This window comes from Etheostoma cragini, chromosome 1 (assembly GCF_013103735.1).
Source record: "Etheostoma cragini isolate CJK2018 chromosome 1, CSU_Ecrag_1.0, whole genome shotgun sequence".
In the NCBI taxonomy this organism is placed as follows: Eukaryota; Metazoa; Chordata; class Actinopteri; order Perciformes; family Percidae; genus Etheostoma; species Etheostoma cragini.
The window spans coordinates 11,833,957-11,859,094 of NC_048407.1; the positions used below are offsets into that span (position 1 = coordinate 11,833,957).

Below are 25,138 nucleotides of genomic sequence, written 5' to 3' on the forward strand. Positions count from 1 at the left end.
TAATAATAATAATAATGCGTATTGTGATGATTAAAATATTACTATTATAATATTGTTATAGTTATTATACATATTTAAGAGGCCTATATATTTAAATAATATGAAATATATTCCAATAGTTTGGAACACAAATAATGAAATAGTTATGGTCGTCCAACAATTTATTCCGTTTACACCTTCGTCTCTGGCGTCACCCTGCGTCCAGAAAATAAAATGCAGTAATTTTAACAAAAATAAACAAAGAGTAAATAACCCCAATTATGCGTGTGTGCTTGTGTGTAACTATGATATATATATTTTGTTTTAGAGCTGCTTAGGGAGAGAGAGGCACTATCGCGAGACCGCGTGTGAGTACCTTTTTAATACATTTACCAAGTACTATTGTGATAAACATGTTAATCCAGCCTTTAATCGCAGGGCGTCTGGCAGCGAGTTTATCTGCTTCAGGGGTGGTTCATGAGTGAAGCCACATGACCTTCTATTTATACATAATAGTGTGGCAGCGATTTCTACACCGCGGAAGGTCGTTCGTCGGTCTGCTCCTGCAAGCAGACGAGGAAGGGTAGGACGTCTCACAGGTGACCCTGCTGCTGCTGAGAGTAAGTTCAATCAGAAACCTGCTCTTTCTGGGACTCGGAACAATAATAAGGCAATCAACAAACCCTGCGATGTGTTAATGAATTGAGACTGAAGACATGATTGATTGTGTGATTCAGTGAGTGAATGAATGAATGAATGTAGCAAATATATTTGTCTTAACAAGTTCGGTTCAGATGTACAATAATAACGCAATCAACAAATCCTGCAACGTGTTAATGATTTAGGAAAAGTGGATACTGAAAACATAATTGACTGTGTGATTCAGTGAGTGAATAAATGCATGAATGGATAAAATAGCAAATATATTTGTCTTAACAAATTCGGTTCAGATGTAATGATATTCACAGATTTTATTTGATTAATAACTCATCAGCGAAACGTTGAAACACAAACGACGCTCCTTCCTATAGCAGCTGAAGATAGGAGCTACAACTCATGTCCATCAAGGAGAAAAGAGTTGAAATCAAAACAACAAGCAGAGGACTACAAGTTGCCACATTGTATGTGTTTTTTTTGGTGATGAAACTATGTTTAAGAGACCAGTATTTAACACCTTTTTACAGCGATGTGTGTCTGAGTCCTGAGCTGTCCCCTCTAGCCAAACAACATTTGATCGGATTCTCTACCCTGCTGATAGACTGTATCCAACAGCTCCCAGCAACCAGGCCAGACTTGGCACAGCCCCCCCCCCTGTGCCGTCATAAGTCCAGATCTCGCGAACAAGCCCGGAGTGTGTAATCAACCCTGGGCCCTGTGTGTGTGTGTGTGTCTCGTGTCCAGCAGAGCTGAAATGTCACTTTGCTGTCTGTAGGCCTTGCAGCACTAGGCACCCTGAGTGTGTGACTAGGGGGACTCGGGACCTACTTGCAAAAGGGGGATTATGATGTGCTTTGTTATTGGACAGCAGGTGCAGAAGTAGTGATCATTTACCACCTACCTCGGCTTGTTTGTGTCCATATTCAAGAGCCAGAAAGAGAACACTGAGTGGCCATGTCGACCCTCCTGCGCTGCATCTCCAGCTCTTCTGTTGTTTTGTTCCAGCGAGGGGTCCACCAGAGGATACCTGCAAGAAGGCATTTCAGGACTTTCCCTGTGTTATGGGACCAAAAGGCCTCTAGAGGTAGGAAACGTACAGCTTTATTAAAGTCTCTCTGCTTAACCTTACAATGTCTTTCATAGAGCCTTTGCCAACATGCTTTCTTTTGGTTTGGATTTCCTCTGCTTCTGAGTTGAGGATTGAGAGTTTATTCAAGGACACTTTCCCACTGGCCAGAAGAATGGAAAACTCCACAGATCAGCTGTTCGCAGCAGGTTGCTAGAGATATTCCCAAAATAGGGAAAGCTGTAGTGAAGCAGACTGTGGCTATGCTCACTGTAGGAGCTGCTGCTAACATGTGAGAACATATGAGAGGTCAGTTAAAGGTGACATGTGAAAGTGTAACAGCAGTCTGGCAGATAATGTTCACACATTTGTTTATGGAGTCTGTTTGCGGGGCACATGTCAGCAAGTGTTTGGGAGAGTTCTGCGATTTACTGAGTGCTTTTAAGTTTGAATTTTGAGACTTTTCTGTGTGGGAGTGTAGGCCTCTCTGCTTGTGCTGGCTCCGAGCCAATCACCTGCTAATAATGGAGGCGAGGTCACCATGCCAAGTATGGGGAGAAATGTGTAACCTGACACAGTTTCCAGCAACACAATCTCGGCTGTACACGCAAACTGGCCTGTTTAGTTGCACAAAAACATAAAGAAACAAAAGCTCTCCTATATTTTATTATAAAGTGATGTTGCTTTTTGTATTTCTAATGGTTATTTTAGTTTTTAGGAAAGCGCTGTTGATGCATTTCGTAGACCTTTTTATGTTTTACTATCAGCTGGTTTGTGTGCTCAGGTGTGCTCTACAAGGACCTGGTGGTTGGGGTTCCTAAGGAGACACTTCAGAATGAGCGCCGTGTGGCGCTGTCTCCTGCGGGGGTGGAGGCACTGGTCAAACAGGGCTTTAACGTGCAGGTGGAGAGTGGCGCTGGAGAGGAATCCAAGTTCTCTGATCAGCAATACAAAGATGCTGGAGCCACTATCACGGATGTCAAAGGAGCCCTGGGCTCCGACTTGGTCCTTAAGGTACACAGCTGCTATTTAGTTAATAAGACAGTTCTGTGTTCTGTAGTTTGAGTCTAAATAATACTGAATTTCTACTCCTCTAACATCCCTTGTCTGCTGTAGGTTCGAGCCCCCACTTTGACCGAGGCAGACCTCCTAAAGCCTAACTCCACCTTGGTGAGCTTCATCTATCCAGCCCAGAACCCAGGGCTGATGGAGAAGCTGTCAGAGAGGCGGAGCAACGTGCTGGCCATGGACCAGGTGCCCAGAGTCACCATCGCACAGGGCTACGATGCACTCAGCTCCATGGCTAACATTGCTGGGTAAAGAAAAATATACATTAATGTGCAGATTCACATTTTTGCTGCTGTTAGGAATGTCTAGGTGTAACTTGAATGTTTGTTTTGTAGGTACAAGGCTGTGGTTTTGGCTTCTAACCACTTTGGCAGGTTCTTTACTGGTCAGATCACAGCTGCAGGAAAAGTACCCCCAGCTAAGGTAACTGGATGCATATTATACAAGTCGACATGATTGTCTTCCCACAGTCTTTCCTTTTTTTCTTTTCAATCGACCTCAAAGGTCCCCACTTTGTACAATTATGCTTCTGTTGCACTAAGGTCCTGGTTATTGGAGGTGGAGTGGCTGGCTTGGCAGCAGCAGGTGCAGCCAAGTCGATGGGAGCCATAGTCAGAGGGTTTGACACAAGGTATAAAATGGAACATTATGTCTCACACTGCAGGCTGAGTGATGGTGGTTGTGATGATCGTGACATTGACAATAACCTGACTGTTTCTCGGCTATCAGGCCAGCAGCCCTGGAGCAGTTCAAATCATTTGGGGCAGAGCCTTTAGAGGTAGACATCAAGGAGTCTGGCGATGGAGTTGGAGGTTATGCCAAAGAGATGTCTAAGGAGTTCATTGAAGCTGAGATGGCCCTTTTCGCCAAACAGTGTAAAGAGGTGGACATTCTCATCAGCACTGCCCTGATTCCAGGTCAGTAGCACTGGTACCTTCTGCCTCTCGCCTTCTATCTTTTGTTGTTTAAAGCCGCATTAATTAATAGTTGTTACATAGTAACATGGAACCAGTGGGATGGACCCACTGAGACCGTCTACCGAGCTCTACAAGGCCTTTTGTGTTAGCGGCCTGGAAATATACTTTTACAGTAGAGAACCAGCTGTTCACATCAATCCTTGTTGGCAGCTGTTTCAAGCTAACAAACACCTGTAGGCAACCTGCCAGAAACTGACAAAGTTTCAGATTGGCTGGTGGGGAACATACACACTTGATTTAGCAGGTGAAGATCCAGACATTTTTCTTAGACGTTGGTGAAGATTAAAACAAAGCTGAAAGAAAGCTACATAAATATTTGAACTAACAATGTCAGGTGGACAGATACACAAATTCAAATAGATGCAAATGCTGTGTGTCTGTTGATGGTAAAAGTAGGCAATTAACTGCTATAACATTTGCAAAAGCAACGTGACAAGCTTGTTTAAATGTTTTTCAGCCCCCTTGTGGCCAGTAATAGAAATGTGGAGCCACTATCCTCTGACTTTCCTGTTTCTTAGGTTGCATGATATAATGAACATTAGATGCATCACATCTGTCCTGTGCTTCCTGTTCCCATGCAGGGAAGCGAGCTCCCATTCTGATCAAGAAGGAGTTCGTGGAGTCGATGAAGGATGGCTCTGTGGTCGTGGATCTGGCTGCAGAGGCAGGGGGCAACATCGAGACCACCAGGCCTGGGGAGCTGCATGTTCACAAGGTGAGGTTTCTGCGTAGCCAGCAGACTTTGGATGAAGAACAAAGAAATCTGAAAGAACCCTGGTTTTATGTTTTGTTCACCCCTGTGTAAAATTAACCAATGATGTACTTTCTTTTTTGTTTACTAGGGAGTAACACACATTGGCTACACAGACCTGCCCAGCCGCATGGCCACCCAGGCCAGCACTCTGTATTCCAACAACGTACTGAAGCTGCTGAAGGCCATAAGCCCAGACAAGGAATACTTCCACTATGAGCCCAAAGATGAATTTGACTATGGAACAATTGACCATGTCATCCGTGGGACTCTTGTTATGAAGGTGGGTTTCTTTTTCTTGTAACTGTCCACTGGCAGTTTCCTTCTTCGCTGGCATCCTTCCCTCCCTCTTGGCACATCAGGTCCTGTCATGCTAAGATACTGTGCCAAATAAATCCTAAAAACAAATCCCAGCTGGGAATAGCTCATGTTGGTTCCCAGTAAGAATGTTATGAACATTGCAAAATATACTTTTCCAGGAATTTTGGCTGCGACACATTGTTTATGGCAGAGAAAGCATGCAACCTCAATAGGACATATCAGGTTACCCCTTGTTAAACTAAGCGTTATTCAGGCCCCTTAAAAAGAGAATTTATCTTTTAAAAACCACTGGTAATTGGTTCGTGATTGCTGTTTGTTCAGTGTAATCTCCTATGTGGTCCATGAGTTTGTGTTTTCAGTGCTTCCACCATGGAGCCGAGATCTCCCACAATGCAAGACTCGAAGTCTTGATGTCTGTTTCTCACGCAAAAATGTGGATCACTGTGGATGTCCTCTGTGTTCTCACACTAGTCCTCTTGTGTGTTTTCTAATGTGTCCAGGAGGGCAAGAACATTTTCCCGTCCCCTCTTCCAAAAACAGCCCCCCCAGCCCCAGTGAAACAGAAAACAGTGGCAGATTTGGAGGCTGAGAAAAAGGCGGTGATCTCTCCCTTCAAACGCACCCTGACCTCTGCTAGCGCCTACACTGCAGGTCGGATACGAATACACAGATGCATACAGAAAAACAGACATTTGGCTAAATTTTGCATGCAATGAAGTTATTTTACAAGGAATTGGAAAGAGGTTGTTTTTTTCCAATTCTGGAAAAAAAAACTTCTACTTTAGAAAAAAACAAAATTAACGGGATAGCGTATACTGACTTATAAATGTGTGTTTGGCCTAACTTGCTCAGCAGTTGCTTGTTAAAAATTTGTCAAAGCATCACATTTTGATTGTACAATATGAAGCAGTTAAAAACACAGCTCAAACAACTAGGTGATAGAAAAAGTTAATCACCAACCCTCTTGACCATTGGTCAATTGTTTAAGTACATTTTTCAAGTAAAAAGGTAAAACATTGTGATGATCTAAGCCTCTTAAATGTAAGAAAGATTTGCTTCTTTTCCTTGTCTTACATCTTAGTAAACATCATCTTTAGGTTGGACAAAAAAAAGCAATTTAAAGACATCCCCCTGGGCGTGAAAATATCACCTTGGGGGAATTATTTTGTCTGTTTTCTGATGTTTTATTGACCAAAAAAATTAACTGATTAATGAAAAAAGAAATCGGTACAAAATAATTGATAATAAAAACAACTGTTTGTTGCAGTCGTAGTTCAAAACAATATCACATGACCTATTTGGACATTTGTTGCCTTTTTTTCCACCTTAATGGAACTTTTGAATGGGGACACTCTAATAATGAAGCACAGTGGAGAATACAGTAACAATACAGGTTCAGGAGAAACTATGAATCATCGCAAATGCATAATCTGTTCTGTAAATAAAAGTGTTTGTGTTTTTGCCTTTTTAATTATTCCATTGCTTTAATGGTTAAAAAACAACAAAAAAAACAGGGCGTCAAGATAGATTAGGTTTACTCCTCGACGCAGTAGGTCCAGGTTCCATTCCGGCCTACGGCCCTTTGCTGCGTGTCATTCTCTCTCTCTCTCTCTCTCCCCTTTCATATTTTCATCTGTCATGTCAAATAAAGGCCTAAAATGGCCAAAAAATAGTCTTTAAAACAAATGAGACTGGAAAACGTAACTGCATATCTTTTCCATTACATCAATATGGAAAGAACTGTGCACAAGCAACACTGCTCTCTGTGTAGGTGTGTCCACCTGTCTGGCTCTGGGAATCATCTCCCCCAACGCAGCCTTCACTCAGATGGTCACCACCTTTGGCTTGGCTGGGATTGTGGGATACCACACTGTGTGGGGCGTGACCCCCGCTCTGCACTCACCCCTCATGTCAGTTACCAACGCCATCTCAGGTAAGAAGTCAATATCAGATGGTGGTGGTCAAATTTAGAAACGTGGTGTAGGTGTTTTTTAGTTGTTGTGATTTTTTATCTTTTTTCCTCCCTGTATGCATTTGTTCTCTCCGACAGGTCTGACAGCAGTTGGAGGTCTGGTTCTGATGGGTGGAGGTCTCACACCCTCCACCCTTCCCGAGGGTCTCGCTCTAGCTGCAGCCTTCGTTTCCTCCATCAACATTGCTGGTTTGATGTTCAACTCCCAAACACAATAATTAACGAGAGACACCAAGATTTCACCTGCTCGATCAAATGAAAAATGGAGTTTCTTCTGGAAATGTGTTTCCTTTCTTTTTCTGTGAATGCAGGTGGTTTCCTGATCACCCAGAGGATGTTGGACATGTTCAAGCGTCCGACTGACCCTCCTGAGTACAACTACTTGTACCTGCTCCCTGGGGTTACCTTTGTTGGGGGATATGGAGCCTCGATGGCTGCTGGGTACAACATTGAGCAGGTCACGGGATAAATATATCTTTATTCCACTCACATTTGTTCTCATTAGAATATACACAAGTAGCTTGTTTTTTTTGTAACCAGTATTACATAGCTTGTCAGTGAATGTGGAATGGGCTACTCAAGATGACTGTGGTGGTGTTGAAAGTGAATTTCTTTTGGTATGATATTTGAATTGATGAGTATTAGGGTGGCCATGTCCTTAAAACTATAAAATGTCAGAATACTTGAAAATGTCCGTCACGGGCGACTGGGTAGCTCATCTGTTAGAGCGAGCGCCCACATATAGAGGTTTACCGCTCTCTGCCCGTGCCTTCAGCTGTCCTGAAAAATATAGGAGAAAAAAAATGTCCGTCACAATTCCCCAAAGTCCAGAGTATTGCCTTTAACTTGTTTTGTGAAACCAATAGTATATAACCTAAAGATATTTGATTTACTTACATTAACAGTATTTTAATTAAGCTGTTATTTATTCATCCATTCATTAATTCCTACAAGTCTGACTAGTGTTTTGTTTTTTTACCCAGATGATGTACTTGGGCTCAGGCTTGTGTTGTGTCGGGGCGCTGGCAGGCCTCTCTGCCCAGGGAACCAGCCGCTTGGGAAACACGCTGGGCATGATGGGAGTGGCAGGGGGCATCGCTGCCACGCTCGGTGCCCTCAAACCCTCACCGGAGCTGCTGTCTCAGATGTCTATGGCCATGGCCACTGGGGGGACCCTGGGTAGGTAGCTTCCTGCTTTTTAGAAGATCTACAATTGAGATACATGTGATGATCAACTCTGGCACTGATTATCATCACTGCCTGATTAAGTTTCAGAACAGATCTTGTTGTTGTTTACTATCTAAAGCCCATAGAAGGCATTCTGTTCTGTATCATGGCAAGGAGACTCACAACCAACCAGGGAGGGGTTCAGTCTCCATTTAAAAAGAAACAAAAATAATAAAGCTTGGGCATGTCTCCTTAAGCGGATAAGCGGATGAAGATGGATGGATGGATGGATGTCTCCTTTTGAAGTCCAACAGTTTGTTTAGAAAACTACAAGACCATCATGAATGAGTTACACGTTATTAACTTTGTATGCGACTCCTCCGGTCTTTGAAGAGTGTGAATATTTTGCTAATTCATAACAGAACATCAATCATCCTGTCTGGATACAAAGATGAGTGGATTCCGTCCTCGTGTGTGATTGTTGTACATGTTAATAGTAATCTAAGAAAGCAGGATGATAAATTACATTTTAATCAACATACACACACACACACGCAGGCAGCAGAACATGAGGGTTTGCGCAATGATAAATTAGCGACCCAATGTTTTTTTAGGAAACGCACTTAAATACTTAACTTAGGACTCATTAGATTGTCTTTGATGACCAGGCCCTGTTTGTTAGGATTAAAGTTAATGAAAGCCGTTTAACTGTTTTGCTTTTTAAAAACTTAATATTTTCATTCTTATGTATTCAAACATAGCCAATGTGCAGGAGAAGTGTGGCGCCTGGTGCTTGACTTAGCCTAGACAAACAAGTAACTGCCAGAGTTTTACTCGAAGCTGTTTGTCTGATGTTCATATCTCAGGTCTGACCCTTGCCAAGCGTATTGAAATCTCAGACTTGCCGCAGCTTGTGGCCGCCTTCCACAGCCTTGTGGGGCTGGCAGCTGTTTTCACCTGCGTTGCCGAGTTCATGATTGAGTACCCCCACCTGGACACTCACCCAGCCGCCAGTGTACTCAAGACTGTGGCGTATCTGGGCACCTACATCGGAGGCGTCACCTTCAGTGGTTCACTGGTGGCCTACGGCAAGCTTCAAGGTAATGGATGTAACTTGAATATTTGTAACGTGAACAGCATATAAGTACATACACATATTTTGAGTGTGACATGTTTTAAATTCTGTAGAATGTTTCCTTTACAAGTCTGATCATTGTTCTCCAATTGACACAGACACACTAGATACACTAATATCTATGTAAACACACTGAGCTTTGCGTCCTCTGGTGCTGATTGTCTCTTTCATCTAGTTAAAGCCAAAGATCTTCTGGTAAATCCAGGCCTGGACTCGGGGGGAGGCGGGGGATTGTTTGCATGTGTCAGCAGTTACTAATTTACATTGCAGTGTGACTGATCAAGAGGAACACATGAGAAGCTTTCTGGTAATTTGTAATGGGTACTGGCTGCGTGGCTTTGGTTGGTGAAGGGCGGCTGTCTGATTTGTGGATGGGACAGACTCTTAGACGGCTGATTAGAGGCCTCAGAGTTCAAAGACACATGCCACTGCTTAAGAGAAAAGTGTGTTTACATGTTTTATTTTGTAAAAGTATTCCCCTTCAGCCTTACAAAATGAGTGACAATCATTTCTGGCTTCTCTGAATATTTGTTGGAAATGTTTCTGGTTGTAGGCATCCTGAACTCCGCCCCCCTGCATTTGCCAGGACGACACATGTTGAACGCCGGTCTGATGGCGGCGTCAATGGGAGGCATGGTGCCCTTTATGCTCAGTTCCAGCTATGATACTGGCATGGGGTGTCTAATAGGAGTGTCTGGGCTTTCCACTATCATGGTGAGTTCCATCGATTCACTAAGCTGAGAAAAAGTGAAGCAAAAAACATATTCAAAATAACTGGATGATGTCGAAAATATGCAACTTTTTGTCGGTAAAAATGTATTTCATCAATTTCATATTAAAAATGGATTTGGATTGTGCTAGAATGTCAATCGCTCTTTAATATCAAACATGGAATACATGTTTACTCAGAGCAAAAGTTGGTACTCTGTGCACCCAGTGAAAACATTTGATGTAATACTATTTAAACACTTAAGAAACTTCATTATAAACAACAATACTCATTTTAGACTACCTGCTGTTGCTACAGATCAGGCAGATGCTGGGGTTTAGTTGGCTTAAGTGGATCATATGTTTCCTTTAATTTCTTCTTCAACCACCCCACAGGGTGTAACCCTGACAGCAGCCATCGGGGGCGCTGACATGCCTGTGGTCATCACCGTGTTGAACAGCTACTCTGGATGGGCGCTCTGTGCTGAAGGCTTCTTACTAGATAACAATCTGATGACGATTGTCGGAGCTCTGATTGGCTCCTCCGGTGCCATCCTCTCCTACATCATGTGTGTGGTGAGTAGACACATGCATTAATATCCAGCCACATGGGTGATCTTGTACAGTGTACTCGGCACAATGACCTGAGCCCGCCTCCTCTTCTCTTCCAAGGCTATGAACCGCTCCCTGCCCAATGTGATCCTGGGTGGGTACGGCACCACCTCCACAGCCGGCGGTAAACCCATGGAGATTGTTGGCACTCACAGTGAGGTCAATCTGGACCAGACCATTGACATAATCAAAGAAGCCAACAGCATCATCATCACACCAGGTACACACTACATGGAACACAAGACTTTTGTGATTTCCCCTGGGTATTTTTAACGTAGTGGCCAAAATTAACATATTGACCCCCTGCCGTAGGTCTGGAGCCACACAATGCATTTGTACTCCCCGAGTCCAACAGACGTCTTAATCAAGAGAATGTTTGAAACAGCGTTATTTTAAATAGCTCATGGTTGAAAAGACTGCACCGTAGTGAACATATGTATGGCTTGAGAATAGGAAAGATAGGCTGATTTGGATTAAAACCAAACCATTTAAATGTCATACTTTTTGTCCTTTTTAGTCAGCTAAAGTAATTTTACAACACGCATACATATAGTACAGTAGCAAAAGTTTTTTCCCAGTAGAAAGTGGAGACACTGCTGAAAAATAGGTGTGGAATGAGGTTTGGGTTGGCATCAGAGACTAAGGTAGAGCACAACTTTAATATAAAATTCTTTCATCACTGGACAGTGTGGAGCCTCCACTGCACTCCAGCTGCAGCTTTTCAGACTGTCTGGATCAATCACGTCTGTGATCTACCTCTAGTCTGATTTAACTTCATCTTAAAAAAAAGGCAGAGCCTGAGCGCATTTCCAAAATGGGGATTCGCAGCAGCTCTGGAAAATCAGCAAAGAGGATGATGGATTTAATTTTTGAGTGTGAGATGGTCACAACATCCTGTTTTTATTAAAGAAGAAAAAGCTAGATTTGTCTGACAACTGACTAGTTGCCGAGTGGCCCGAACAAGAGGAACCACTCTGAATAACTTGGATAGCTGTTGTTTTCAAGTGGCTCCAAACCAACCCGAGGACAGCTGTGTGGTCCCACATGCTGGTTAGATTAGAGAAACAGTGAAAAGTCATAAGAGCAATTGAGTCCAGACCCAAGATTTTTCCATGTGCTGTCAAATACAAAGCACGGCAGTGAGGAAACAGAAGGCTTAGTTGTCCGGGGAATTAGAAGATCCGGGTTAATGGCAACTAGCTTTAAAAAAAACTCAATTAGGGGTAATGCTGAACTCTACAAGACACCTGACCCCCAGAGTTAAATAGGGGTTGGGCAGATACAGAGAAAGTTCTTTGCACGCAGGGGACCCAAATTCAAACCACACATGTGAAAGGTTTCTGAAGAAAAATTCCCCTCAGACCAACAATTTAATACAGAGAGGAGACTTGTGGTTGATGAGGACAAAAGAAAGAATGAAGGGTAGAGGAATCACTGGTGTTATTGTTGTCAAAACCCCTGCTGGATTGCTGTGCTTTCATTTAAAAACGAACAATAACTATAAAATTTATTAAAACATGGCCATTAACAAAACACAAAACCAGAATAGGAAATGCTATTGGATAATAAACTACAGCCACTATAGATTGAATTTAGATTTTAGTAAAACAAACATGATTCAAGATTAAAATCTTCTGTTTTCAGGCTATTACATGTTTATTCTCTGTATGTTTTTGTTCATAGGTTGGGGTCTGTGTGCAGCAAAAGCCCAGTACCCAATTGCAGACATGGTGAAGATGCTGAAGGAACAAGGCAAGACCGTCAGGTGAATGTTAGTCTCGCTTTGCTAGACCCTCCTCCAAAGTGCGCTGGAGGAGGGTCTGGCTACACCACATAGCATTCGGAGATGGGGGGTACATGCTCTGGTTTATTGGCATTTCTTTAAACCAAACACAATCGTCTTGGGTGGTGCTAAGCACCGGAGAAAAGCTACGGTGGCGCTGCAAAATAGGCTCGGAAAGAGCTTGTTTTGGTAGAACATTTAAAAGTTGTTTTAGTCATGACATAAAACTCAGATTGGACAGATAGTCTTGCTAGCTGTCTGGATTTACCCTGCAGAGAGCCGAGGAACCGTTAACCATAGCCCTTAGAAATCCAGCAGAGTTTAAAATGCCAAAGGAAAACCAAAGGAAACCCATGGCAATAGATATCCGGTCTAAATGAGTGAAATCCGGCGGCAACTAAGCAATCCCGGAAGTGGAACGCCAAGGATATAGACTGGTGAATATCTGCCATCTTGCAGTTCATCTCCTGTTCATAAAAAAAGAATGAGAATGTTTTTTGTTGTTGTTTTTTAATATTATTTTAAATGAGGCACTCTAACCAAAAAAGCAAGTCCTTACCAAAACCTGATATGTGAGAAATAGTTTCATCATCTGCCATTAGCAAAGTGGGAAAGTGAAAAGTACTTTTTTTTTTTTTCTTCTTTTTCTTTTTTAAAGTAAACTACAAAGTACGCTACTGTACTCACTTACAGAGAAAAGCACCGTTTTAGTACGGTCCTTTTCTCAGATTTGACTTGAGTATTCTAACTTTAATGCCACTTTATATTTTTATTACATATCCGAGGAAAGTTTACTTTTTACTCCATTTATGTGACAAGTTACTATAGTTACTTTTTCAGATTTAGACGTTACATAATAAACATGTCAATGTGTTATAGATCAAACTACCCAGCAATATATAAATAAGTTAGTAGCTTCATCTCCACCAGCTACAATATAAAAATGCTACTTGCATGATAATACGTCAGTATTAATCATAAAATAATATACATCACTGAGAAGTCGTTCTGCTGCGTAGAACCTTTACTTTCGAATACTTTGACTTAAGTATGATTTTAAATAGGATTTTTACTTCTAGCAAGGTATTAAACTCAAAATGTTCTATTTCTACGATTATGATAGGTATGTTGCTACTTTTACTAAAAGTACTAGCAATACTTCGGTACTACACTACTGAATGTTCCGCTACTGCCTTTTTTGATTTTATGTGTTTCACAACAAATCTAAACTTGTTTAGAAAGTGACTTGTGCATTTTTAAGAGCAGGGCATCATTGATCAGGGAGCTGTGAGTTTGTAATGTAAATCAACGTGTGGATGAACAGTAATAATTTGCGTCCATCCCCTCCAACAGGTTTGGCATCCACCCAGTGGCCGGTCGTATGCCCGGCCAGCTGAACGTTCTCTTGGCTGAGGCTGGTGTTCCCTATGATGTGGTCCTGGAAATGGATGAGATCAACGAGGACTTCCCAGGTAAACTCTAAAAAAACAAAACAAATTTAGACAGAGTGAGCTGATATTAAACAAGATCAATTATGTGTAATAATCTCATCCGCACTTGGGGCAGCCTCGTGTTGCCTTGATATTTAGACGTGTGATGTTATCAGGGCGACGGTCTTGTTTTCTTAGCAACCAGGCATGCAGTCTTGAAACACATGGTTCTGTTTATGACAGAGGGAGATAAGTGTGGTGCTGGGGAACCCGTTGACATTGGTTAGGGCAACTGCAGAGCATTTTGCCAGCGGTTTGTCTGTCTTGTATATAAATGTGTAAACGTCTGTGGCCCACAGAGACAGACTTGACACTGGTGATCGGAGCCAACGACACGGTGAATTCTGCAGCACAAGAAGATCCCAACTCTATAATTGCCGGCATGCCTGTTCTGGAAGTGTGGAAGTCCAAACAGGTAGGTCTTTTCATTACCTTTTGATTGTTGCTCATCACATCACTCTATTTAGATGTGATACAAAAAGTGAACACATGCACTTATATAAACTTTACTCCAGGTGGTAGTGATGAAGCGTACCTTGGGCGTGGGCTACGCTGCAGTAGATAACCCCATCTTCTACAAACCCAACACATCAATGTTGCTGGGAGATGCCAAGAAGACGTGTGATGGCCTGCAAGCGAAGATCAGAGAGGCCTTCTACCAGTAACTCTTCATTAGCTGACCATTGTCAACAGTAGTTTTAGTACAGAGGCACACTGACCGGTACTGCATTTCAGAATATATATATATTGATGGAGAGAAGATTTATGCAGTCCGAAACAAACGTTCAATTACAAAGATGCCCAAGATTCATGATTTTTTTTTTTTTTGAAGATAAGGGAAATGAATCGCTCAAAAAGAAATGTGTACTTATTTGTAAATAAAAATATGGAAACGTATCTTACGTCTTTTTTTTTCTTGCAGAGTACAATTTAAGATTTAAATAGGAAAATCATACTCAATGTTACTTAGATGGATCAAAGGGAAAAGACTATTGTTTAAGTTTCACACAAATGTCAAACATGCATTTATTTTTAAGTCTGAATAACATTTTAATAAGAATGGACCAAGACTATTTCCCATCGGATTTGAATATACCATAATTAACTTAATTAATAATTAACTATTAAATTATTTTTTACATTGCTATTATCCAGTTTGTTGCAACTGTGGGATTTTTATTTCAGAGCTATATGCCTTGTATTTCTTCATGTATTAAAACACACCTTATTCATGTTTGGCAACTGCAAACCCTTTTTTTATTGCATATACAAATAGTATTCCAAATGACACTCCAGTCTTACAAGGGCTTGCATGGGAATCTACTCTTCAGCTACAGCCCACAACAGTCTCTTGTAGCTGATTTCAGTTTTTCCTCACAGCATTTCTCAGCATTTTCCAGCAGCAGTCTTAGCTTTGTTGACAACTGAGTGCAGGTATGAGTAGAAGAAGAGAAGGTTATCATATTCTCCTTGGTACTCCCGGGAAAGGCAATGCATGTGGAAGTCATTGAGGAAATAATAAATAGCCTCGATAGTAGCTAGATAGGTGTCTGGTTTGCCCTTCTGATGGCGCCAGAAACACGTTTTCCTCATCTTCAGCTCTACCCGGAGCAAATCTGGACAAGAACACATCCGTCAGAAGGGACACACAAACACAGAGTGACATCATGTTAAACAGCGTTGTGAGAGCAGTAAATTTGTAAATAATTACCAGCAGTCAGAGCTCTTTGAAAAGCTGAACAAATACAATCTTTCATGATTACCTTGCAGCCTCTCATCTGTGCTGATCTTGTTGGTCTGGTTCCATGTGCTGTCAATGAAGACCACCCTCTGGAGGGGATACACCCTTGACTCCAAGGCCTTGGTTTCATCTGGGTTCCCTGACTCCGGGCTCTCTGCGGTGTGTGTGGCGCCTTGAACTTCGTCACTTTTCAGCCTCTTTACGCAGGGTTCATGAGAGGAGCCATGTGACCTACTTTCGGTCATGTCAAGCAAACACTGCATCATGTCTTGAACTGAGACAGCCCCAGGACCAGGGAACACCAACACCACCTGGAGAGAGCAGAGGAACAACCTAGATTCAGAGAGGAACAGCATCATACAAACCAAGACTAGAGTACTAAAAAAATTGGGTTTTTAAAATGTGGTGATTTGCTACATATAGGAAGCACTGAAAGAGAGAAATACACTTTGGTAGGAGCAAAATAAAGTTGAAATCAGTCAAATAGATGAAAGCACAAAGGGGAGAAAAATCAAAGTTGGAAACTGTCAAATACAATCAACAGACAAGGCTGGTGCAGTAAAGCCACTGTAAGACTGTGTGTCAAGTCAAATTACAGTATTGGATTTTTCCAAATAAAACTAGTTCTATGAAATTTAAACTTGTGAAATGTGAAAATGCAGCACCTGACAGGATCCTCTAAAGGAATTACAAATTCCACACTTTTTTGTTTTATCCAGTATGGATCATGATCTAAAATGAGTTATACTACAACAAATACAGGAGTACATCATGCACATGAACGTACATTTACTTTTCTATAACAGTGTGGATTAAGTGGTTAGTAACAGTATAGTTTCAATCAACTATTAAAAAATAAATATGAATTAATAAAGTTTTTCCCAACAGGTAAAAGAAGAAAATCAAGCATCAGAAAGATGAAGATAATAAAGAGCATTAGAGCTGAAACAATTAGTTGATTGGTTGATGGATAAAAAGAAATAGCATTTTAACTATGAGGATTTGCTGCCTTTCTTTGTGTTGTGTGATGGCGAATTGAATATCTTTGGGTTTTGGAATGTTGAGCGGACATAAGACATGTGAAGACGTAATTTCTTTTTTATCTTGGGCTTTTGAAAAAAATGTTACGGGCAGCAAAATTGTCTCTTTTGATTCTATAGACCAAACAATTAGTCTGGGAAAAATAATGGGCAGATTGAGAATAAAAACAATCATTAGGTTGGCCACAGAGGGTACAGTGACACTCAAAGGTGTTTAAAAAATGTGAGTGGTAAATGAACTCCATTCATTCATGACAAAAACTAACCTTGTCCTTTTCGTAGTCAGGTATGCAGGGGTACGTGTATATGGTGACGTCATTGGGTGCGAGGATCTTGGCATGGATTGCAGTGCTCTTGCCATCCGTCTCATTGGGATGCTTGATGATGTCTATCTTCACAGGAAGCTGAGCACGACATACAATTTGTAGAGTCACATCCAGCAGACAGTTCCATTTCAACCAAACCATGTGCAAACTTTTAAAGATCTTACACTAAAGAACTTAACATTTCCACAACATTAGGATACTACTATTACAGCAACTCCATGATGTACCTAAAGGCCTCTCTTAAAAGAACATCAAGAAGGTCATGACCTCTTACTGACCGTGATTACGGGGATTTCTTGCAGGCTGACACCCAGTAATGAGCAGCATGTGTAGCAGAAGAACATCCTTGATCCTCCACATTTTGAGCATTTCAACCTGCCCCTCTCTTGTGCCTTCTCCAGCACTGCATGCGATGCCAATTTTAGACCTTGGAGAGGCTGCTTGGCAGGCTCACAAGTGTCTGATGAATCACTAGAGACTGTTGTTTTGTCACGGCAACTGGGATGGAGACGCTGGTTCTGATCCAAGCTGCTCATGTTTGCTCTTTAAATGTTGATGAACCAGTGCTTAGGTATGTGAGCCCTACATTCATCGCTGAACAATAATGACAATACAAATGATGGAAATATTGGCAGACAGAAATAATCCAACAAATTCCTTTCAAACTGAGTGGCTCAATAATGTGGAAAAACCAATAAACAAGGGTTGTTACTAAAAAGCTCATACAGTAGTAAATTTTCAGCCAAATTAGTTGAATTTGGCCAGGAGATATTGTGCATATGAATGTAACAGACTGGGTAATGTTGTCTAGTATTTTAGCTGTAATAATAGGATGTTGAAAGCTTGAATGCTGTTTTTATAGTGTCATATCACAAGCTTTCTGTTCGTCTCCATCAACTCGGAAATGACCTACCTGATAATGACTTTATACCTCATTTGACTGTTCAGAGTGAAATTATCAATAATGCTCTTTTTGATTATTTCCACGATAATGACATAATATTTTCTGACATCACATTAATCCACTCCTCGTTAAAACATGAAAGCAATAACAGTCACTCTCGATTTGGTGTCACATTATTAGCAGAGTTAAAACATCCTGATATTTGATTTAGTCACGATCGACCAGTTTAACAGAGAGTTCTGACAAATTAGATTAAAAAAAGTGATGGAGGGACATGCTGTTGCATTAACGCAATAGCATTAAACGACATTTAGTTCAGTCCATTAGCTACGAGAATTTTACCACTTGACAAAAGTCAGTAGAAAGACGGTTGTTCCATGGCTAGGTGCATATGGAGTATTAGCTAATGTCAGTGCGCCTGGGTGTGATAGCTAGCTCGAGAATGAATGTAAAGTGAGCAAAACACAGGCTACATATCGTTACAGCTCAGGGATTACATTCAAGTTAAAGAGCACAGCATGTAGCTAGCTAGTTAACGTTGAGTACTGAGGCGACGTAATATTTCTTTCCTCTTAAACTTAGTGGGATTTAACAGTAGACTAGCGTTATATACTGTAGCTACATCCGCCCCATCTTACATACTGTAGCTAACGTTACAGTAAAGTCCACACTACCTGATCATGCTAGTCACTAGTAGCTAGTGTAACTAGTTTCTGTTAGCAAGCTTGAGATACGCACATCTGTAGCTAGCTTCGGCTACGAGCAGACCCAGATCATAGTGGCTAGGTAGGTTAGCTAATAGCAAAGACCAAAAGAAAAACGAAGCTGGTTTGGTTCAGTTGATTTGCAAGCAATGCGTTGTCCACTTGTTCATCAATCTCGTTAAAAACGTGTTTACCGGTATGCAGCAACGTTGTAAAACTGCTTGAATGACTTCTTCTACGCCGGAAATCCTGTTCCAATATAAAGGAAAGAGTACTTTGTTGCTAAACACCGCGAGCCGATGTTACCATTAGACTGTAAATTATTAACGGTCTATGGATGTTACCTGCAGATGGTGGACATATGATGTACTGCACGATAGGTAACCCTCTTAACGCTATAGCAAACGAGAATAACTCGTTGTTAGATAATGTTAATTGAATACAAGTCATTAGTTCCTGTAAACGGAGGACTCGGTGATAGCTAGTTAAATGAACCAATACGTGTTGAGTTACCATTATCAGTTAGCTAGCTAGTGGTAGAGTTCAAATTGGCTAGCTAGCTAGCTAGCTAAGCGTCAGGGAACGTTGATTTTACTCCGTCAATCACATCGGAATGTGTTGTTAATGGTGTTACCGTTAAAGGAGAATACCGGTCAATTCCAACACGTAGGTCTGTTGTCTCTAAATGTGGAGTGCTGTCAGTAGAGAGAAAAATGAAGCCAATCGGTGCTGCCTACACCATGTTATCCTCCAGCTAAAGTTTGCACCCAACAGGCTTAAACAGGGCAAGTTTTTAACGTGTCATAGCCTCTAAACATCTTCAAAATGTCATTAAAAGTACCCAACTCATGTGCCCATTCCTTCTGAGGGAACACAGTGAATCTTACTAATGTAGATGTGAAAGAAATGCATGAAAGTTGTGCTAATTCAGCTGTCTTTAGTTCCTGTTTTGATACTGCAAGGAGTGCTTCGGGACTATCTACAAACTACAACACCAAAAATAAATAAAAACATTTTCAAAAATAAGCATATGCTTATTTTTTTTAAAGTAAGTGCTGTAGTACAACAAGCAGGAGACTTATTATTATAATTGAGGTTTGGAGACTCTACCTTATTTAATAATTAAATTGATAGCCTATATGCCGTAATTCCTCAAATAAAGACCACTAGTCAATTATAAGCTGGCCTCTAATAGTGGCTGGGGGCGTGTTCAACACGGACAAATAAAGGCAGGGAAAAAATAATGGGGATAATCTCCTAAGTGTCTTCCATATATTGTGCATTTAAGTTTATCGTAATGTACATTTCTACCAATTTAATTTAACAGATCCCACAATATATTCATGCTTTGTTTTTCTGGGTTATGGTTAAGTAAAGTGAAGTATTATTGTCCTACCGGTATTTTAGTCAGTGCGGCTGTATGTGTTACTCAGCCAAGTGTAGTGTGTAGTAATGTACAGGTGCCAATAGATGGCAGTAGTTGCATTGGATGTAACACGGGTTTCATTTAGTGACAGCAGAGAATGATGGACTTTTCAGTAACTAAACGAGAAGAGTTTAAAGTATGCAGAGGAAAACCCGGGTAAAAAAGTTTTAAGACAGTTCTACGTTGACCCAAGGAGAATCCGAGACTGTAAGAAACAGAAGAATGAGTCGACGAGATGAGTAGAACACGGCTAGCTAGCTGGAGGTGTGAGGAAACAAGTTAGCCTGGAGCTAGAAACGAAGCTAGCTAGCTACCTTCTGTAACGTTGATCAGATACTGGTGTGTAACTACTGTATGCTCTTATTGTAATTCACCAGCAGTACTGTAGTACCTGTATTTGAAATAAATACCGGTACATTTACAGGGTTTAACTGACACAGTGGTGCTGTTTGATCATTTCTGACCCAAATTGCTCTGTCGCCCTTCTGGCTGTTGTATATGGGGATATTTTTGCAAATGTTTCTTTAAAAAGGAATGATCTATGTCCACTGGAAGGCTGTGGCTTTTTATTTAAAACGGTTTAATTAAAACAAACTCAAAATTTCTTTTTTTTTGGGCAAAAACCAACGTTCCCTTTTATAAATCACAGATTACCCACCCCAAGGTGCGTATGTGAATCAGAATATTATTCTACTTTGTAAACGCAATCTCCCGTCAAGTTTGTTTTTGATATATCACAACCTTTGTCTGCCAGGGGTCTCATTTAAAAACGTGGCATATGCACAAAACGGAGCTGAAAATGTGCATACACCACGTTTATAAATGAGACTCCTGGTGCTTGTGAAGAGTATCCAGCATTTTTGAGATCATTGGGGCGATTGACACAAACTCACCTGACTGAACCTGTATAAATATGTGATGGGGGAATCAATAATCAGAAAAAATGCTATATCTAAATAGGTAACACAACAAAGATAACAGACAAGTATGCATGTTATTTGGTACAGTATATCATGTAAACTAAGATAAGAAGTTTAGCTTACATTCATTTGCTAGATGAGAGAGGAACGCACTTATGTTTTGAATTCAAAGACAAAAATCTGGGCCCATCTCCTTCACTGCGCATGAGGTGGATATTGATGAGGCCAAAGGTGACGGGATAAGTGTTCAAGATGGAGGCGTCTTTCTCTGCAGGTCATAACCGTGGTGGCACGTTTAAGTGCTGACAGCAAAGGCTGTGTCCTCCATCAGCTGCCATTACTCATCCTTCAACTTCAGGATCCTGGCATCTTGAAGCTTGGTCACGGTTCGGTCTGACAACACAGCAACAACAGCCCAACTCCGCCAATCAAACATCTCGCACACAGAGTTCCACTGTGTTTTACACGACTGAATATGCCGGTGAGTTGCAAGGCCCATTTGAATGGTGTGTGCAAAGCAGGCAACATAAATCCAGAGCGCTCTTGAAACTGTTGGCAGGAACAATATTGGCCGCATTGTCATGAACACATGCAATAACTTAGATTATTAATTTTCTTGGCTGTGCTCAATTCTTTTAACAGCTCCTGCTTCTACCAGTCAGGTGATGGTACGTCTTGACAGAACGTGATGATGGACGTGGCTGATTCCAATAAATTTATCAGTTCTCGACAATCGCAACTCCTCTGTGCCAATGCTGACTTGATGCTAGTTTGAGGCTGAGAGCAGAATGTGCTCGATGGTGTTTTTTTTCCTCCAACGTCGCCATCCAGGCAGTTAACCTCAACCCTAAACATAATCATTGCTGCGCTGCCTCAAAGGAGATGTTGGGGGCAAAAAACACCAAACACTGCAGGATGCACCGCCACGACATTAACCAGGGTCGGATGCACTTTGTTTAAGTAGTACATCATTTGAATCTTGGTCGTGTTTTACCTATACACGGCATCACAGTGTTTGCAGTGAACTAAGTCGTTTAAAAAAAATAAAAAAATCTAAATGCTCTAGGGCTGCAAGATATTAGGAACATATTTAATTGCAATTATTTTGACTTATATAGCGATTGCAATATGATTGATGATATTGGAGGGAATAGGGCTGCACGATTATTGCCAAAATGATAATCACGATTATATGATTAATATTGTGATCACGATTATTCTCACGATTATTTGTTGATTTTAACCAAAACAAATTTTATTGTCACATAGGCTCAGAGAGACGGCTGACTCATTAAGAACAGGTCCAGCACGGGTCCAATGGCGTATACTCACGTTGTGTGTGTATGAAATGTCTGTATCGTCACTGCGCTGCATTTTTATTAACTATGACATTCTGGCCATGGGTCACATCTCTGGCCCAGGTCCAGCAGCTCCGTCTCACACACTATTACTCTACTAACTGAAGTTAGTTGCCTTCAATAACTTCTTCCGTGTTCTTCGCCGTGGCGGCCGCGATAGCAGTGTTACCAGCGGAAACACATGTACAAATACAGGTTTGCCCCTCATATTTAACAATATACAGCTTTGTTAATAACAATTAAAACTGTAGACAAATGTCAGAAGTATGGACCGGCGCTGTGTGGCAGGGCTGCGCGGAGAGTAAGACGAGAGAGAGTAGAGGAGAGATCCAACACAGGCACGGCTTTACAGAAGAAATGGGTCATGTAACGCAAAATGAAACCATGTCAATATAACAACATTGCAGCGGATGCGAGGACATAATGTGCACCGGTGTGTCCTAGAAGAAAAATATTACTAGCACCCTAGAGCCTTGTGAGCTAACAGAAACTAATTGGCACCACCACCGACTAGCACTGCTCACCGCTGTTGTCTGAATAACACAGACGGGATAAAATGTTGCGTTTACTGGTAAACTGGTAAACCTTGAGGCCGACGCATAAACGACTGCGATCTGTTGCATTTTCCTCCTGTTACTCTGTCCTCTGTGACTGTCTACATTTTGAAACTAAGCTGCGCGATGCAGGGAATAACTGACAGGGGTTTACGGAGCGGTAGATGTGCTATGCAAAAAAAAAGGAACATTCTATGAAATGACGCATTTAAAAAAAATTGCTCAATCATGCAAATTTGATCGTGGGAAGTCAAAATCGTGATTGTGATTAAAATTCGATTAATTGTGCAGCCCTAGGAGGGAATGATCCATTATATCATTTCATAATTTTATTTTCATTAAACAAAAAAATTATTGATTTTTTTTTTCTGTATCTGTACCAAAACAATTTTTTTTTTAATTGATCTGTAGTATACGATTTGTAGGCCGGGACATCTCTTCAGCACCAAAATACTTTATTTTAGAATGGTTTGATTTGTCCTTTAACAAATGTTGCTCCCCTCTGTGATTTAGATATTGCACTAGTTCATAATGCGATTTGGATAAAATTACGATTAACTGTGCAGCCCGAAAATGGTGCTGTGACCTCTTGATGATTACTTTTGAAATCAAAAGAGAAACTCGCAGGTAACTGAGTATGGCGTCAAATATTGCCCCCGGTTGGTAAAATGTTTAATTACTGCCACACAGTGAAATTCATTTCATCACTTCAAGACTCACACTACGCAACGCAACCTGCATTAGTTTAATCGATAACAAATTAACGTGATCAACGAATTATTAATGATCAATTATTGATTGTAGATTAATCATGCCCATCCCTAATCACGGCTAACACAGGGATCAACATGGTCTCACGGCAATTAGTGAAATGGTCACGTTATTTTTATCGTGACCATTTTATCAATTGATTTGTGTACACCAACATCTCTTTGTTTTCGTGCACTTCCGCGGTCTTTGGGAAAAGAAACAACCGGGAAATGAAACAGCACCCGCGGAAGACGGCGGAGGTCTCTGGGGGACAAAGCAATGGGGAAATGAAACGCTACACGCGGGAGACGGGTGGTCTCTGGGGACGTGGGACAACGGGACGGTTGGGTTTAGGAAAAGAAGAACTGGGAAATGAATTGTCACACGCGGGACACGATCCCTTGTTTTCGGTGTGAAAGTCCTGTGTTGTTCGACCCATCCACCATCCCAACCAACCCCCCTGGGCAGATTTTGGCTTTTCATACTACTCATTACCTGTGCTGTGATCATGAACTGCAATTTAACTTTGGCAAAACACCTTGTAGCCTGAGTTGTTGGACTGGGACACAGTGTTTTCTACAGGTCGCTTTGCAATGTTAACGTTACCTTATTGTGTGACGCATTGCCAGCTTCAAGGTTATGATATGACTGATAGTAAAATGATTCCCACTTTCTTACAAACTGGCAAGCAATCATATTGTGTAATGTACTGAGTGTACAGTGTATAGAGAGAGAATACAGCTGTTAGAAGGGAGTATGTATGAAGTTGAAGCTAACTCTGACAGCTCTGGCAGCATTAATCTAACATATTATTTCAATTACAGACCAAATGCTTATGTTATCAATAGTTAGCTCGTTCTGTTAGCCTAACTGCGTTGCGAGTTATAGGGGCTTAGCTGGGAGCTTCATGGAGAAAGCTAAAGTTATATTTCTCAATGAAGTAAGCTAACTTAAAAAAACATATGGCACAGTGAATCCTTAGGATTGACTTGGGCCAGTAAGCCTTTCATCAATGTTTTTTTCACAAAAAAGGCTGATTTTATATTTGTTAATAATATGTTACATTAATGTTAAGACACTTATTTTTTGAAAATAATTAAAAAATTAATAAAAAGGTGGTGGCACCCCCCTACAGTAATTCCAAGGACCCTTTAAGGTCCCCGGACCCCCTATTGAAGATCTCTGCTCTAGTCCAAACAAAGCTGGTACTATTTAAAGTCATGTTGCATTAGCAATGTGGCTGATCAAAACTTGAAAGTTTAGTTCAGGTGAAACTAGCGTAAAATATTAATATGCATTGTCTCATCCAAAGCCAGATGTGCTTGATGTGATGTGAAACAGATTGCTTTACTGTTTGTCAGGTTTAAAAGGTACTTGAGCTATCACACTTTTTATGACAACAGACATTTGCATGCAGACTTGCATGGCAAACGGATGTGTATTGAATGAGATCTTCCAGTGCTTGTGATTATTAGATTACAAACAATCAGAAATCTGCAAAAAGTGTACTGTGTGCTAGTTTGGTTTTAAGAATCAATGCAGTGAAACATAGTTTATCAGTATTAATTTGTTTTTTTCACACCATGCATACCTGTCTTTCCTGCAGGCTGTGATGTTCAGGATCTTGGAATCACTTGGTGGTTTCACCTGGTTCACAGGTTCAAGGTAATTATGCTCTCTAAAACGTTACATAATGTTTTAAATGTTCCACTTTAGTTTCCATAGATAG

The 25,138-nt window shown here is 41.1% G+C and overlaps 2 protein-coding genes and 1 long non-coding RNA gene across 5 annotated transcripts; 2 read left to right on the forward strand and 1 right to left on the reverse strand.

Annotated features, from left to right (window-relative positions):
* Window positions 1–420: 420 nt before the first annotated feature.
* LOC117944065 (NAD(P) transhydrogenase, mitochondrial-like) lies at window positions 421–14,564 on the forward strand. 3 transcript variants are annotated; one of them, XM_034870606.1, is made up of 22 exons: window positions 421–638; window positions 1,562–1,720; window positions 2,487–2,716; window positions 2,819–3,018; window positions 3,106–3,193; window positions 3,313–3,401; window positions 3,500–3,687; window positions 4,329–4,462; window positions 4,590–4,781; window positions 5,320–5,470; window positions 6,591–6,752; window positions 6,870–6,980; window positions 7,103–7,248; window positions 7,775–7,970; window positions 8,825–9,058; window positions 9,647–9,807; window positions 10,198–10,377; window positions 10,474–10,633; window positions 12,097–12,178; window positions 13,550–13,668; window positions 13,986–14,101; window positions 14,202–14,564. In XM_034870606.1, the coding sequence occupies exons 2-22, from the start codon at window positions 1,591–1,593 to the stop codon at window positions 14,349–14,351; spliced, it is 3,219 nt and encodes a 1,072-aa protein (XP_034726497.1). In that variant the 5' UTR covers window positions 421–638; window positions 1,562–1,590; the 3' UTR covers window positions 14,352–14,564. The 3 variants fall into 3 exon arrangements, with proteins under 3 accessions (XP_034726497.1, XP_034726506.1, XP_034726490.1); XM_034870615.1 differs by having other exon boundaries at window positions 475–639; window positions 1,569–1,720; XM_034870599.1 differs by lacking the exon at window positions 421–638 and having other exon boundaries at window positions 1,338–1,720; window positions 14,202–14,563.
* Window positions 14,565–14,917: 353 nt separating this feature from the next.
* dtwd1 (DTW domain containing 1) lies at window positions 14,918–18,681 on the reverse strand. Its single transcript, XM_034870629.1, has 5 exons — window positions 18,372–18,681; window positions 17,072–17,387; window positions 16,734–16,871; window positions 15,450–15,738; window positions 14,918–15,302 (listed from the first exon to the last, which is right to left on the reverse strand). Exons 2-5 carry the CDS (start codon window positions 17,327–17,329, stop codon window positions 15,073–15,075), a joined length of 915 nt encoding a protein of 304 aa, XP_034726520.1. The 5' UTR covers window positions 17,330–17,387; window positions 18,372–18,681; the 3' UTR covers window positions 14,918–15,072.
* LOC117944084 lies at window positions 15,902–16,425 on the forward strand. The gene is made up of 2 exons (XR_004656494.1): window positions 15,902–16,191; window positions 16,252–16,425. It is a non-coding gene; the product is annotated as an uncharacterized LOC117944084 (long non-coding RNA).
* Window positions 18,682–25,138: the final 6,457 nt, after the last annotated feature.